Genomic DNA, 15,163 nt, shown 5'->3' on the forward strand with positions numbered 1-15,163 from the left:
TTTATTGCACGTGAAATAATTAATTTCTATCATCCATCATAATATTTCACTTTTTTGATTTCGAATCCGAAACCACCTTATAGGGGAAAAAAAATAAATCAAATGGGCATGAACCTGGACAGACCCAACATGACTAAATCGAACCAAGCTTACCAAACCGAGTCTTTCTTGAAATAGTTTAATTTAGCTTCGTTGATATGCAATTTAGTTCGACCGACCAAATTGAACCGAAGCGAACCAATCCGAAGATTGTTATTATATCCCAATACTCAAAAGAATGCATTTGCAATTCAGTGTAAAATAAGGGGTAAAACAGTAAATCACGACAAAAGATGGAGGAAAGCCCCACCACTAGAACCGGAATGGCACAGGACAACTGGATCCACAAGAGGCCCAGATCAAAGTGACGCGTCGCGTGGACCGTATTTAAAGTCCCTTCCTGCAAAAGGACCAACGGTGGGGATTCGATTGAGACCGAATTTGCAGTGCATTTAATTTCGGGGGCGGAGTTCCAAATTTCATTCGCATTTCATTTGGCTCGGCAAAATTTGTGGATTTCCAATTTTTGTTTTTCCGCTCGTTTTTTCGTGTCCGCCCGTCACGCCCGTGCCTTTATTGTTTTTTTGTTTCCATTTCGAACCAACACCCGAGGCCCTCAAGGCGGGTAGCAGCTCATCCGAACCTCAACCCCATAAACTCGCGTTTTCTAGGGTTTCGGAAACAGGTGAATCCCTCTCTCTCTCTCTCTATACATTTCGATCCCGTTGTAATCGTGTAATGTGCTGAATCCCTCTCTCTCTCTCTCTATACATTTCGATCCCGTTGTAATCGTGTAATGTGCTCAAGATTTTCAAGATTTTGGTTCCATTTTTTGGTGGATTTTGCTGTTTGGTGGTCGATTTTGCTGCATTTGGTTTTTGGTTGTGATGTTTGATCGGTCTGTGTAAATTTTGGTAGATTTGTGCCTTGATCTGTTTGTTTGTAGGTGATGAGGGGTTTCCATTGCTGATTTTTAGTTAATTTTTGAAAAAAATAAGGAGCCAAGAAATATATATGAATTATGTTTGGATTTCAGTCTATTGTTTATCTTTATGCTTTTTTTGTTTTTGGTTTTCTTATTTCGGAATTGCGTTGGTGTGGATTTGATGTTGGCTATTCGTGTTTGTTAACTTCAATCTCTGTTGTATGCACACCAATGGCAATCGGTGTCGATTTCTATGCAGCGTTTGTGCGAGACAAGTGATAAGTCCATTCAACGTGATGCATATTGTTTGAGTTTGTGTTGGGGTGAATTTGGGTTTTTAAATTTATGTGGTGTGGATTTGTCCTGTTTATTTGCTTGCAGGAAGTAGAAGATGGCGGAGAGCGAGGACATTCAGCCTCTTGTCTGTGATAATGGAACGGGAATGGTTAAGGTATGCGAAACAGATTTCCGTCCCAGCTTGTAGAATGTATAACAGAATATCAATCTGTATGTATTTTAAGTGGTATGGATCTAAGGTGCTAGAAAGTGGACTTAGTTTGGTTGAAACATTGTTGTATAGGCTGGATTTGCTGGAGATGATGCTCCAAGAGCCGTGTTCCCTAGCATTGTTGGCCGACCTCGTCACACTGGTGTTATGGTTGGTATGGGTCAGAAAGATGCATATGTTGGGGATGAGGCTCAGTCCAAGCGTGGTATCTTAACCCTGAAATACCCAATTGAGCACGGAATTGTGAGCAATTGGGATGACATGGAGAAGATTTGGCATCATACCTTCTATAATGAACTTCGTGTTGCTCCTGAAGAGCACCCAATTCTCCTCACCGAAGCACCTCTCAACCCTAAGGCAAATCGTGAGAAGATGACCCAGATCATGTTTGAGACCTTCAATGCTCCAGCTATGTACGTAGCCATCCAGGCCGTGCTTTCCCTCTATGCCAGTGGTCGTACTACTGGTAAGCTATTCAATCAGATTAGATATTGCACTAACTCTGTTCTTTATGAAATTGTTTTTATGTTGCATAAATTGGTTTGGCCTTGTCGATAAACAAGCATTTTACGGTTCAGCCTAAAATTTTCAAAAGAAAAAAGGTATGATAGGCGACTATCTTTAAATGAGTTCACAGTAGATAATATGGGCATATGCAGTTTGTTTGGAATATATTATGAATGATTTTGAAATATTTGGGATATAGATGTATGGCTTGTTTTTTGGTATGCCCTTGGAACTCTACTTCAATCTCGCTTTGCCCCATGAAACTTAATTTGCGCTACTTTGCACCGTGGAGCTCAATTTTTGCATCACTGTTATATTCCATTAGTTCTGTAAAAATAAAAAAACTGTTAAGTTCACTTATGTGACATGATTGGGTCCCACTTATTCCTGTTATAATTGCCATATGTACAAGATAATGTTAAAAACTATTTAATATTTTGAAGTTGTTTAAAGAAATTAAAAATCAAATTAATGAAATTGTTTGAAGAATAAGTGGGAGCCAATCATGCCACATAAGCAAACTTAACATTTTTTTTGACAAACTAATGGAATATAGCAAGGTGATGAAAAAATTGAGTTCCAGCCACGCAAATTAAGTTTCAGGGGGCAAGGTGAGATTGAAGTAGAGTTCCAAGGGGCATGCCATAAAATAAGCCTAGTTTTATCTAAGAGAATGATATTGGTTAAAAAGATCACTTTGGGTTTTCTTAGATCAGCCAATGCTTGTCGTAAAATTATCATATTTTGGGTTTGTGTTTGAATGGAACTCCAGATTGCTAGTGCTGAAGCCATTTCAACTGTGATTCATGTTTTCTATGTGCTTGTGTGCAGGTATCGTTCTTGACTCTGGAGATGGTGTCAGCCATACAGTCCCTATTTATGAGGGGTATGCTCTTCCACACGCCATCTTGAGGCTTGACCTTGCAGGTCGTGATCTGACTGATGCCTTGATGAAAATTTTGACTGAGCGTGGCTATTCATTCACCACCACAGCAGAGCGTGAAATTGTGAGGGACATGAAGGAAAAGTTGGCGTACATTGCTCTTGACTATGAACAGGAATTGGAAACTGCTAAAACCAGCTCTTCTGTTGAGAAAAGCTATGAGCTACCTGATGGTCAGGTGATCACCATTGGAGCGGAGCGTTTCCGGTGCCCAGAAGTCCTTTTCCAACCATCCATGATCGGAATGGAGGCTGCTGGTATTCATGAGACCACGTACAATTCCATAATGAAATGCGATGTTGATATCAGGAAGGATTTGTATGGCAACATTGTTCTTAGTGGTGGTTCGACCATGTTCCCGGGAATTGCTGACAGAATGAGCAAGGAAATTACTGCATTGGCCCCAAGCAGCATGAAGATCAAGGTGGTTGCCCCACCAGAGAGAAAGTACAGTGTCTGGATCGGAGGCTCCATCTTAGCTTCCCTCAGTACATTCCAGCAGGTTTGTTTCTTAATACATTTACTTTGTTTTCCTGTGCAAACTGCTCTGTCAAAAGATTCTTGCTAGAAATCCGAATTCATTTGGGTGCAGATGTGGATTGCCAAAGCTGAGTACGATGAATCCGGTCCCTCAATCGTGCACAGGAAATGCTTCTGAGAACAATCAAGGATAGGCGGAGGGATGATCATGGAAGGAAAATGCTGCTTGCATTCTTGTTCTCTGGTTTTGCTGTTATTTCGCTTTATATTACCTAAATGTCTGGACTATATGAGTTTGTAGGTTTACCGCTGGATTATTTGTAATTTTTCTGAATATGTTTTTATTCACAGTGATCATTTACTAATCCCTCTGCATCTGCAAGTCTTTTGGTAGAATGTTGATTCTGGTTCATCTAATTTTTTCCTGTTCATGAAATTTTTGACGTGCGAATGATGGCTATCATTGGTATTTTTCAATTCATTCGATGAAAATTATAATGATGTTCCAAAAAGAAAAGGGAAATATGAACAACATATGCTAACATCAAATTGACATATTTTTAGTTACAATGAAAAATAAAGACCGATCAGTGGTAAGAGTTTCCAGGTTGAGCATTTGGAAAATAGATTTTCACACGTTTTTTTAGCATTATTTATTTATGACTATTAGATTAAGGGGGTGTATTCAATTGAGAAGTTGAGAGACTAATGAATTTATAAATTCATGGATTTTTATAGAGTTTAATTGATTTGTAGATATTTCATATAAAATTTTGATTCAATTCCCTCAAAATCGAATGGGGAGATGTGAGATTTGTGGATGCTTAAAATACATTACGAAATCTCTCCAATTCCCTCTAATTCCTTAACTTTCTTAAATTATTTAAAATCAATTTTTAATTGAATACATCTGGAATGTTATAAATTTCTTTAAAATCTTAATTGAATACACCCAGATTTTTAAGAATTTTAATAAACTATCTTAAAATTCTAATTGAATACATCTTGAATTTTAGAGAATCACTTAAAATCCTGATTGAATACCTCTAGATTAATTAAAAGAATTAAAATACCTCAAAATCCTAATTGAATACATCCCTTGAATAAATCAGTTGGAATAAATGGTTATAATTAAACAGGAGTGTACAAGGTTAAAAGAAAAAGTCCAATGCTAAGTCATTCTCAATCGATTGACCAAAAAGAAAGGATAGTGCTATTTAGTATTCACATACTCATTTAATTTTTACATTCTACACGCGTTGGTAATTTTTGACCATTAATAATCTTTAATTTATTCGATTCTGAAAATTGAGAGAATGTACGAGAAGTAAACATAAATGTGAAAGTCATTCTCAAACTCAAAGAAAAATAAAAACATCTTCTTTTTTTAGTTTTTTTTTTTAATTTGATGATTGAAAACATTTTACTTTCAGTTGCCCAATAATTTTATTGTGCTCCAGTGTGTGCTGTGAATCGAATGAATGAAAGCTTGACTGCTTCCATGCGCGGCCAATAACCCCAATAATTTATGTATTATATATATAAATTGTTTTTTTTTTTAATAAAATGTATATGGTTTTTAAGCAACTGTCGATAACCCCCAATTCGTTTACAATTAGGGCTTTGCAGAGCGCGGTAAATCAAAATTGGACTAGCAGGAAGGACTTGTTAAGACGTTGACGGGAACACTCTCGCCTGCCTAAGCCTAACCCTAACCAGACCTTCCGACGATCAGCTAATAGAAATTTGGGATTCAGTAGTGCTGGTCCCAGTTGATACCACAGCTCGGGATGCTGGGCCACACTTTCCATTGCCTTATCCATGGAACCAAACAGACCCTTTCGATTTGATCCTGTAACAGCAGAGAAACATGGGTAGGATTGCCGTGGCCACGATTGTGAGCCTGTGGATAATTCCCATCTCCATCCTCCTCAATCACATTGTTCCCGAGCCCTACATGGTAATCCCCCCAAGGCAGCAACTTTCGTCGATTCAATTCAATGGGAATTTTTTGTATTTAGATTTTTGGGTTGTGTGAATTTGTTTTGAGGAATTGGTAAATAAATTTATGATCTGTAGGATGAGATATTCCATGTACCTCAAGCTCAACTGTACTGTAATGGCAATTTCAGAAGCTGGGATCCCATGATCACCACTCCTCCTGGCCTGTATGTTCTTTACCATTTCTTAATTTTTTACTTTTTTGTTGTTAATTTGCTTTGAACTCTGTATTCCGCCGGCTGATTTGTAAATGCAAAAGACGGGTTTTAATTACTTTTGGCAAATTAATTGGCTTTGATATGTTTTGAACTTTTGATTGAGAACTTAAGAATCATGTTGTATCACAGTATTTAGCAGGGAATTTAACATGTGCAACGCTAAACTTTTGCAGGTACTATCTTTCACTAGCTCATGTTGCGTATTTGTTTCCAGGCATGTCATTGGTAAAAGCAGCCTTGTCGTTTTCTGAAGGCTGCTCCACAGCGATTCTTCGCTCTGTCAATGGTGTTTTGGCGGTATTTTGTAGCGTTCTTGTGTATGAGATAATCATTCACTTGAGACCGGCTCTTGATGAAAGAAAAGCAACACTTTACACGGTGGTGCTAGCCATGTACCCGCTTCATTGGTTCTTCACTTTTCTCTATTATACAGATGTTGTGTCGCTTGCGGCAGTGCTTGCTATGCATCTTGTGTGTTTGAAGAAGAAGTACTGGTTTAGTGCATTGGTAAACGCTTAAGTCTCTTCCATATGTCATTGTTTGATTTTGATGCAAGCACACATGTGCTATGCCTATATGTTTTGTCAAGTGGTAACATGGTTTGATGTTGGTAATGCAGCTTGGTGCTGTGGCAGTTGTTATTCGGCAAACAAATATTATATGGATGCTTTTTGTTGGTTGCAGTGAGGTTATAAATATTACAATGGCTGACCATAAAGATAAGATAGATGTAGACGACACAATTAGGATAAAAGGTCAGCCAACTCCTTCAAACACTGTTACGTTAGGCTCAAACTTGAGAAAGCGGAAGGCCAGCACTTCAGTGGATACGGGAACGCATTTAATCTCGACTAGAAAAGTTTCTTATCAAACTTGCAAATTAGGTTTATCCTCTTGCAAACACAGTTGCTCACACCATGCAGTGGATTTTTTTATTCTCAAAGCTTATAGCAGATGACATTCTATTGCAGGTTTTCTTGATGAAATTAAGGCCATCTTTCCAAAATTATGGCACATGAAGTTGGAACTATTGTTTTCTTTTCGCCCTTTTATTCTAGTATTAGCAGCCTTTATTGCCTTTGTTTGATGGAATGGGAGTGTGGTTCTAGGTATGACTCATCCTTCTGTTGTTGATTTGTGTTACACATTGTGGTTTATGAAGTTGCCTTTACTTCTGTGTCTCATACCATGTCCAAATGTTGCAGGTGCAAAAGATGCTCATGCAGTTTCTCCGCATTTTGCACAGATCTTGTATTTTGGTCTATTTTCTGCCCTTGCTATGGCTCCTACACTCTTTAGTTTGAGACACGTTGTAGATTTATTCTGGTCAATGTGGAAGAATAAGTTCCTAACCTTCTTTCAGATGTCTTTGGCAATCAGTGCTGGCTACATCGCTGTCCATTTTTTCAGGTCAGGCCTATTTAACATTTGAGCTCAATGCTTTTAGAATAATAATTGCATTCAATTTATGGACGAGGAAATAGGTCAGCTGATATGGAGGTCAATTTTTCAATTGATATTTGAGAAAAGCAACTTTTCAAGTGTTTGTTTTAACGTTTTCTCCAATTTCAAGAACGGTGAATGTTTCCTGTGCTGTTTTCACGTCCAATGCAGCATAGACACTCATTCATAACCTTAATGTTACAAATCATGATGTAATTTCTTGACTGTTGCAGCATAGCTCATCCCTATCTTCTGGCTGACAATCGGCATTACCCTTTTTATCTTTGGCGGAAAGTCATCAAAGCTCATTGGTCAATGAAGTTCCTTCTAGTCCCACTTTATGTTTATTCATGGCTTTCCATCGTCACTAGATTAGGTCGGTATACAGCTCTTGGTCATCATACGTGTCAATCCTCCTTGTGTTTTTGTCCCTAAGACTTGTTTCTGTTTCACTTCGGCAGGGAAATTTCAGAGGAAGATCTGGGTGCTGGCATTTTTCCTTGCTACTGCTGCAGTTTTGGTTCCCGCACCGCTGATTGAGTTTAGATATTATACTATTCCATTCTTTTTCTTGATCCTACATTCCCATACTGATGATTATCGAACTTGGCTCGTCATGGGGGTGCTGTACATAATCGTTAACGTCTTCACAATGATGATGTTCTTGTATCGACCATTCCATTGGTCCCATGAGCCAGGGACCCAACGGTTTATATGGTAGGTGCTAGCTAGATTCACCCATAGATTCCAAAAAACCTGTTCAGGTCCATAGAAATTCAAAACCTTCATACTAATCAGATTCCGGCACGGGGATGCCGATGTAGCGTACTTGTGATCCATGCTTTACTTTTCCTTCTTGTTTTTGAAACTCTATTGAGTATCCATTGCAGCATTGTATAAACTGAATTCATTTATAGGAATGAATGAAAAGCTTTGTTTTTCCTTACCCATATGAATTTGAATCATATTTTCATTGTTTCCATCCCACGTTAATGCGGAAATCCAGTATGTTTGCTCAATAGTTTTTAACATTCAAAACAATAACACGAATGTAGACACGTGAAATTGATCACATGGTTGATAATATCTAGTAGCAATGGGCTCTACCACTTCATGTGGGACCGACTTGCACTAAGCAATGTGTCTAAATAGCCTTACTTAAGCAAAAATGAGAAAATGAATGAATAAGAGGGTTTAAAAATGCGAGAAGGAAAGGGAATCAGAACAATTCTCTCTAGTCAATTTGATTCCTGATTTTTAGGTATTTGATAACGATGGAAAAAGTTGTATTTTTCCGATCTTTATGTGTAAGTAAACCTAACAAAAAGTTAATGAGTAAAATGATTCTTATATCCATATTTTAGTAAACATAGGGAACTCAAGAATTAAAATAATTCAAAGTGTCATTCCTTCTAAATTTTTTGGTCAAACCTCATTCCTTCTAAATAAGGGTGCATTTTCGCTCAACTACATTAACTTCGGTGCATGTTTATTATACACCTTATTGGCTGCCATGTGTTACATTTTCTAACACCCCTAGTAAACTTGTTAAAGTATAAGGACACGTGTCAGGTTCTTAGGTGGAGATGAGTATCACCATAGTTAGTGGTGGTGAACAAAAATACTCCAAATGCCGTAATAGAAAACCCAAGAAGAGAAGACACTGCCCAAGGGTAAATCAACCGATCTATAACAGATTGAGCCACTACCCAAACCGAGCAAATTAATTCACGTTGGCTAACATTGTTCGTTTGGAAGTATTTCTAAAATGATTGAAGACGTTTTTGGTGAAAATGTTTTGAAATCCATTCGTAGTAAAAATCTAAATGGATCTTGAAAAAAATACTAGAATTGATTTCTACCATAAGCACAAATCTGGTGCTTTTTCTAAAATACATTTAAAGTGTTTTTGAAAATCAAAATCAATTTTACTAAAGGCGTTTTCAAAATCATTTTAAAAACACTTCGTAACGAGATAATTGATTTTAGCTTGAAAATTATGAAGGGTATTATGTGTTTGGTTGACCGTGGTCAACACTCAACAGTGATCTTCCGTTGTTCACGCGCCACGAGCTAGCAAGGTCACAAGTTGAAAGCCACGGAAATCGGAGGTAGCTTGAAATGCAAGCCATGGAAGTTACGTCTCTCTGCAACCTCGAACCTCAAACACTGACGAGCCATGGTGATGGAGAAAGTCGGGTCAAATTCTATGGCGAATATTTCTGGGCTTCGCGGCCCGCTGTGGTGGATGCAGTGGGCCAAGCGTGGCTGGGCAATTGCTGCCGTCGGATTCGCCGTCTTCGTCTTCGCTCTCTCTGTCGCCTCCTACTATCGGAGTTCCGAGCCGGAGTCCAACACCGCGAACTCATTTCATCGCATCACCACCTCCGATTTGATCGACCTGACATTGTTGCACAGCGCCAAAGATAGAGGCGCCCGTACTGCACCGTAACCCTTTGCTAATCAAATTTTAATTACCATGTGTTTCAGCTCCTAATTATTTCTCCTTGATTTGATTACCCTCTTGTTTAATTTATGGTTTTGCAGTTTGTTTAGATGGAAGTTTGCCTGGCTACCATTTTCAAAAGGGATTTGGATCCGGCGCCAAAAATTGGCTACTTTTCATTGAGGTCTTAACATTTCAAAATTCTTATGTTGTTGGAAAGGCGCAGAGATAGCTGCTTATGAACTTTTAATCGAAACTGGAATTGGACAGATACTAAACAGACAATAAAATGCCCTAAACCTTAGTGTTACATGCGTTATGTTTCCCGATTAATAATTTCTTTAAAATTTTGTAACCAGTTCTGTTTGTGCATATTTCTTGCAATTGTTTTGTTCAATTTCATTGCATTTACATGTTCTAGTTGGTTTGTTTATTAAGATGAAAAAACTATGTGTAATGGATTTATTAGGTTGAAATGTTGAAATGTAGGGTGGAGGTTGGTGCAACACAATAGAATCATGTATTTTGCGTAAACATATGCATTTAGGATCTTCCAAGCATATGGGACGTCGAGTTCACTTTACTGGGATTTTAAGCCCTTACCCTGACCATAATCCTGGTAATTATATTCTACTCAGTTGCTTCGTATATGTACAATCACCATAATGCTTAATTATTTGTAGTTTTAACTCAATGTCAAGTTAAACAGTTAACTGATGTGATTCAATTCCAATTTTGGAGCATTCTCTAGGATTCTTTAACTGGAACCGAGTCAGAATACAGTATTGTGATGGTGCATTTATAGCCGGTCACCCTGATAATGAGTTGAAGGTAAGTTATGTTTGGAGATTTTCTGCCTTGTTTGAGAATCAGTAGTAATTTTATTAATGGAGTTTTTATTGCTCTTCAATGGTATAGAATGGAACGGAACTTTTCTTTAGGGGCCGGCTCATCTGGGAAGCAATTATGGATGAACTCTTGTCATTTGGCTTATCAAAAGCGGAACAGGTATCAATCTTACAGGCCAGTCTTTTGGGCCCTTCTTTTGGGAAGCAATAATGTGTGTGAATAACAATCTTACAGGCCCTTCTTTCGGGATGCTCTTCCGGTGGGTTGGCAGCTCTTATACATTGTGATGAATTTCGACATCTTTTGCCTAAGGATGCCACTGTCAAATGTCTAGGCGATGCGGGTTTTTTTCTTGATGAGTATGTTTTATGCATACCAGTTCCTTCAGCACCAATATCTTTCAGCTAATCTGCTTGGCATAAAGTTTTTGTAGGATCATATATTTTCACATGCGAACTCTTCGAGGGCCATAATTTCGTTCTTATCTTTGCTGTTTCCTTATTCTACTGTTCCTAGTTCATACATTAGGAAATAAGACCTATCACAATTGAACACCTTTGAACCATTCTCTTTTCTATCAAATTTGCAATTCTCCCTCTCAAGCTACACTAGGAATGTTGAAATTCTTGCAAGGTCTTACTAACTACTTGTTCTACGTGTATAAAGCCCTTTTTCTTAAAGCATCATCTGTGCTCTTACTAGTGATCACATAGCTACATTCTGTTTCGTACATTTCAGGAAAGATGTTCTCCACAATCCTACCGTGAGATCTCTCTTTCGTGATGTTGTCAATCTTCAGGTTATGCTCTGACATTAACGATACTAGCTTATACAATCCCTTTCTTGGTGATACTTATCCTAGTTTTTGGGTATAACTTTAGTTACTACCTAGGTGATAGTGTAGGGTTGTTGGGTTTGACGGATGGAATGAATATGATGTGTAACATCACGTGTCAATATAATTTTCAATCTTTAATATGGTACATCTGTTAATTCTTATTTTAGACTCTGGCATGTCATACTGATTTTCTTATTCACGCTGTATCAGGGGTTAGCGAAGAGTTTGGACAAGGATTGTGTTGCAAGAATGGAACCAGATAGGGTAGATTTTATTTTCTTCTTTTTTATATGGTACCAATGGTTAAATTTGGGATGTTCTTATTTTTCCTCTAGGTAATGGTTTTTAACACAGCCCCAATCGTTTGTTGTGAACTTTTATGTAGTGTATCTTTCCTGAAGAAATTGTTAAAAACATCAAAACCCCCGTGTTCCTCGTTCAATCAGCTTATGATTTTTGGCAAGTAAGCTTCCTCAGAAGTCAAAGCTTCATTTGCTTATCATCTGAATTTGACTTACATCCCTTCTCTCTTTTTTCGTATGTGATGATCATTAGATACAAAATACCTTGATACCTAAAGCATCTGATCCACATAGCTACTGGGAAAAGTGCAGACTGAACATTTATAATTGCAATTCTACCCAGGTTGAAATACTTCTAGGTATGTATATACCACTGTCGTTGGTCAAAAGGTAGATTTTTGTTCAGGGTCTTCTTGTTATATTACATTGAAACTAGGATTCTTACTGTCTTTCTACCAATTGCAAATGCAATCAGCTGGCATTACCTGCAGCATCACTAGCTCGAGGCCTCCTTTATGGAAAATATGATTCATTCATCGGACACTAATTGGTTGCATAATGAAGAATAGTTGTAAACGAAATACCGTGGCAAAATTAACTGATTCATTTTGTACAGGTTTCAGGGGATCTCTGCTGAAGGCGCTGAATGATTTCGAGAAAAATAAGGAAGGAGGAATGTTTATAAGTTCTTGCTTTATTCATTGCCAGACATTGATGACTGAGATATGGAATTCGCCGAAATCTTTAAGGATAAACAACAAGGTGAGGAAAGTTTTATCATTTGTATTCGAATGCCGTTATCATATGGAGATTTCTTGTTAACTCAAATATGGTGACGGAAGTTCTATCATCCCAGCCGTATATTTCTCTGTGAGACAGATGAAAGCATAAATACCATAAGCTTAAGCTGCTTAGTGTTATCAAATCAAAATCTGTTTTTCGTTCATTTGTTTCTTGGTTTTCTGTCACTTTCTTAACTAAACTTGGCATCTGACTGTTTTGAGCTTTGCTATTCCGAATAGACAATTGCAGAGTCAGTGGGGGACTGGTACTTCAATCGAAGTGCAGCGAAGCTAATAGACTGCCCGTTTCCATGCAATCCGACCTGCTACAATGTGAATTTCACTCGAGGTTGATTGCACTCAAGAAACGCTTTCAACTTTTCAACTGTTGTTCCGAACTGTAGATCTCTGGAGCCTCAGTTCACCCGAGTGAAAATTCTACCCTCCTTGTCCAGACTCCGAGCACGATCCTATCGCTGTAGATATTGAGAGAGAGGGTGTGTAGAGAAGATTTAACACAGTTTATAGCTGCTGTCACTTCTTTTTACATGGAGGAGGAAACGTTGTTTTTTACCTTCAAAGGCTGGAGACCATTTTGCTACAGCTTAGTGATGTAGCTGTGCATAAAAAGACGATAATGTAGGTCATTTTTGTAACCAAAAAGTGTCTAGGTTTTTCTATTATGTGAACTTTTTTGGACTGTCAGTAACAATGTAATCTTGTATTAATTTTACTCGTTATGTTTGGACCGTTGAATCACAAATACAAAACCCAAAATTCTAAAACTAGTTTCTTGAGCTACAAGACCTCTATCTATTCCATGAGCTAAGGCAAAAGAGCACTATTTTTTATATTACGTGCTCATTAATAATCGTCTCATGTGAATTAACGACTAGTTGTCACTCATATGTCGAGAGTCTAACATTTTTTTTAGTATGCAACACATTTTTTCTGCTTCAAAATAATGCTACCCTTCTTTTTGGTCTGAAAATAATGGCCTACCTTTTCTTCTTTTTTTTTTTTTTTTTTTGGCTGTTGATAATAATGCCTCATTCTATGGATTTATTCTATCGAACATTGTTTCCTGCCAGAATAGCAAAAAAAAAAAAAAAAAAAAAACAAAAAAAATTAAAGTAAAATTAAAAAACCAAAAACCAAAAACAAAAAAAAAACAAGGGTAAAGTACAAAAAACTACCTCAACTATTGCGGTCATGACAGTTTCATACCTCATCTTTTAAAATTGACAATGTCATACCGCATCTTACGAATTTGTGACAATGTCATACCTCCGTCAATTTTTCTGTTAAATGCTGACGTGGCAATAGACGGGGACCACTTTCTATTAAAAAATTAATAAAATATTATTAAAAACTAAAAAAAATATTTAATATTTTTTAAATATTAAAATAATAAATAAAAGTAAAATTAAAAAAAAAATGTAAAGTACAAAAAACTACCTCAACTATTGGGATCACGACAGTTTCATACCTCATCTTTTAAAATTGACAATGTCATAACGCATCTTATGAATTTGTGACAATGTCATACCTCTGTCAATTTTTCTGTTAGTTTTTCTGTTAAGTGCTGACATGGCTTGATTCGTGACCTACTTTCTATTAATAAATTATTAAAAACTAAAAAATAATTATTTAATATTTTTTAAATATTAAAATAATAATAAAAGGCCAAAAAAAAAACCCCTCATTTCGTCCCTCCCCTCCCCCCTCCTCCCTCCTCTCTCCTCTCCCTTTCTTCATCTTCTTCCCCCACCTGCAAATCCCAACAAAAAAAAAAAAAAATCCAATTTGTCTTCCCCCCACACTCGCACTCAATTTCCCCACACCCACACCCATACCCACACCCACACTCTTCTCCCTCCTGCAACCCAGAAAAAAAAAAAAAAAAACCTAGATCTCGTCGGTGGGAAGATGGGTGCACAAAGAAGGTGGAGGATGGGTGCGGAAGAGGATGTGGAGAATGGATGAAAGTGGTGGATTTGGGGTTTGATGGGTTTTCAAAAAAAAAATTTTTTTTTTTTCCTTCTTCTTCCGCAGGGGAGTTGATGGTTTTTTTTTTTTTTTTTTAAATTTCCTTCCTCCTTTTTTTCCTCTTTTTCTTCTTCCTTCTCCTTCTCCTTCTTCTTCTTCCGCAGAGGGGGGTGTTGATGGGTTTTCAAATTCGTTTTTTATTTTTTCTTCCTCCTTCTCCTTCTCCCTTCTTCTTCTTCCGCGCCGATAGGGGGATTTTTTTTTTTCCTTTCTCCTTTTTTTTCCTCTTCTTCTTCTTCTTCTTCCTCCTCCTCCTCCTCCTCCTCCTCCTCCTTCTTGTTCTTCTGCAGGGGGTTGTTGGGTTTTCAAAATTTTTTTATATTTTTTATTTTTTTGGGTTTGCAGGTGGGGGGAAGAAAATGAAGATGGGGAGAAGAGAGAGGAGGGGGGAGGGGGAGGGGAGGGACAAACTGATGGTTTTTTTTTTTTACCTGCTTTTATTATTATTTTAATATTTAAAAAATATTAAATAATTATTTTTAGTTTTTAATAATTTTTTAATAGAAAGTATGTCCCGAATCAAGCCACGTCAGAACTTAACAGAAAAACTAACTGAAAAATTGACAGAGGTATGACATTGTCACAAATTTGTAAGATGCGGTATAACATTGTCAATTTTAAAAGATAAGGTATGAAACTGTCGTGACTCCAATAGTTGAGGTAGTTTTTTGTACTTTACCTTTTTTTTTAATTTTACTTTTATTTATTATTTTAATATTTTAAAAATATTAAATATTTTTTTTAGTTTTTAATAATATTTTATTAATTTTTTAATAGAAAGTGGTCCCCGTCTATTGCCACGTCAGCATTTAACAGAAAAACTAACAGAAAAA

At 37.1% G+C, this 15,163-nt stretch overlaps 2 protein-coding genes and 1 pseudogene across 2 annotated transcripts; all 3 read left to right on the forward strand.

The window, feature by feature from the left end:
- Positions 1 to 570: 570 nt before the first annotated feature.
- On the forward strand, positions 571 to 3,767 carry LOC125472333 (actin-like). Its single transcript, XM_048573625.1, has 5 exons — positions 571 to 724; positions 1,346 to 1,415; positions 1,545 to 1,938; positions 2,811 to 3,424; positions 3,515 to 3,767. The coding sequence occupies exons 2-5, from the start codon at positions 1,356 to 1,358 to the stop codon at positions 3,578 to 3,580; spliced, it is 1,134 nt and encodes a 377-aa protein (XP_048429582.1). The 5' UTR covers positions 571 to 724; positions 1,346 to 1,355; the 3' UTR covers positions 3,581 to 3,767.
- Positions 3,768 to 4,887: 1,120 nt separating this feature from the next.
- On the forward strand, positions 4,888 to 8,010 carry LOC125472334 (annotated as a pseudogene).
- Positions 8,011 to 9,158: 1,148 nt separating this feature from the next.
- Positions 9,159 to 13,291, forward strand: LOC125471676 (pectin acetylesterase 5-like). The gene is made up of 12 exons (XM_048572375.1): positions 9,159 to 9,502; positions 9,612 to 9,694; positions 10,000 to 10,129; positions 10,262 to 10,341; positions 10,429 to 10,518; positions 10,594 to 10,718; positions 11,098 to 11,158; positions 11,408 to 11,461; positions 11,583 to 11,660; positions 11,753 to 11,858; positions 12,116 to 12,261; positions 12,522 to 13,291. The coding sequence occupies exons 1-12, from the start codon at positions 9,244 to 9,246 to the stop codon at positions 12,633 to 12,635; spliced, it is 1,326 nt and encodes a 441-aa protein (XP_048428332.1). The 5' UTR covers positions 9,159 to 9,243; the 3' UTR covers positions 12,636 to 13,291.
- Positions 13,292 to 15,163: the final 1,872 nt, after the last annotated feature.

This window comes from the organism of the source record quoted next, unplaced genomic scaffold (assembly GCF_019419815.1).
Source record: "Pyrus x bretschneideri cultivar Hongxiangsu unplaced genomic scaffold, Pyrus_bretschneideri_v1 Contig11, whole genome shotgun sequence".
In the NCBI taxonomy this organism is placed as follows: Eukaryota; Viridiplantae; Streptophyta; class Magnoliopsida; order Rosales; family Rosaceae; genus Pyrus; species Pyrus x bretschneideri.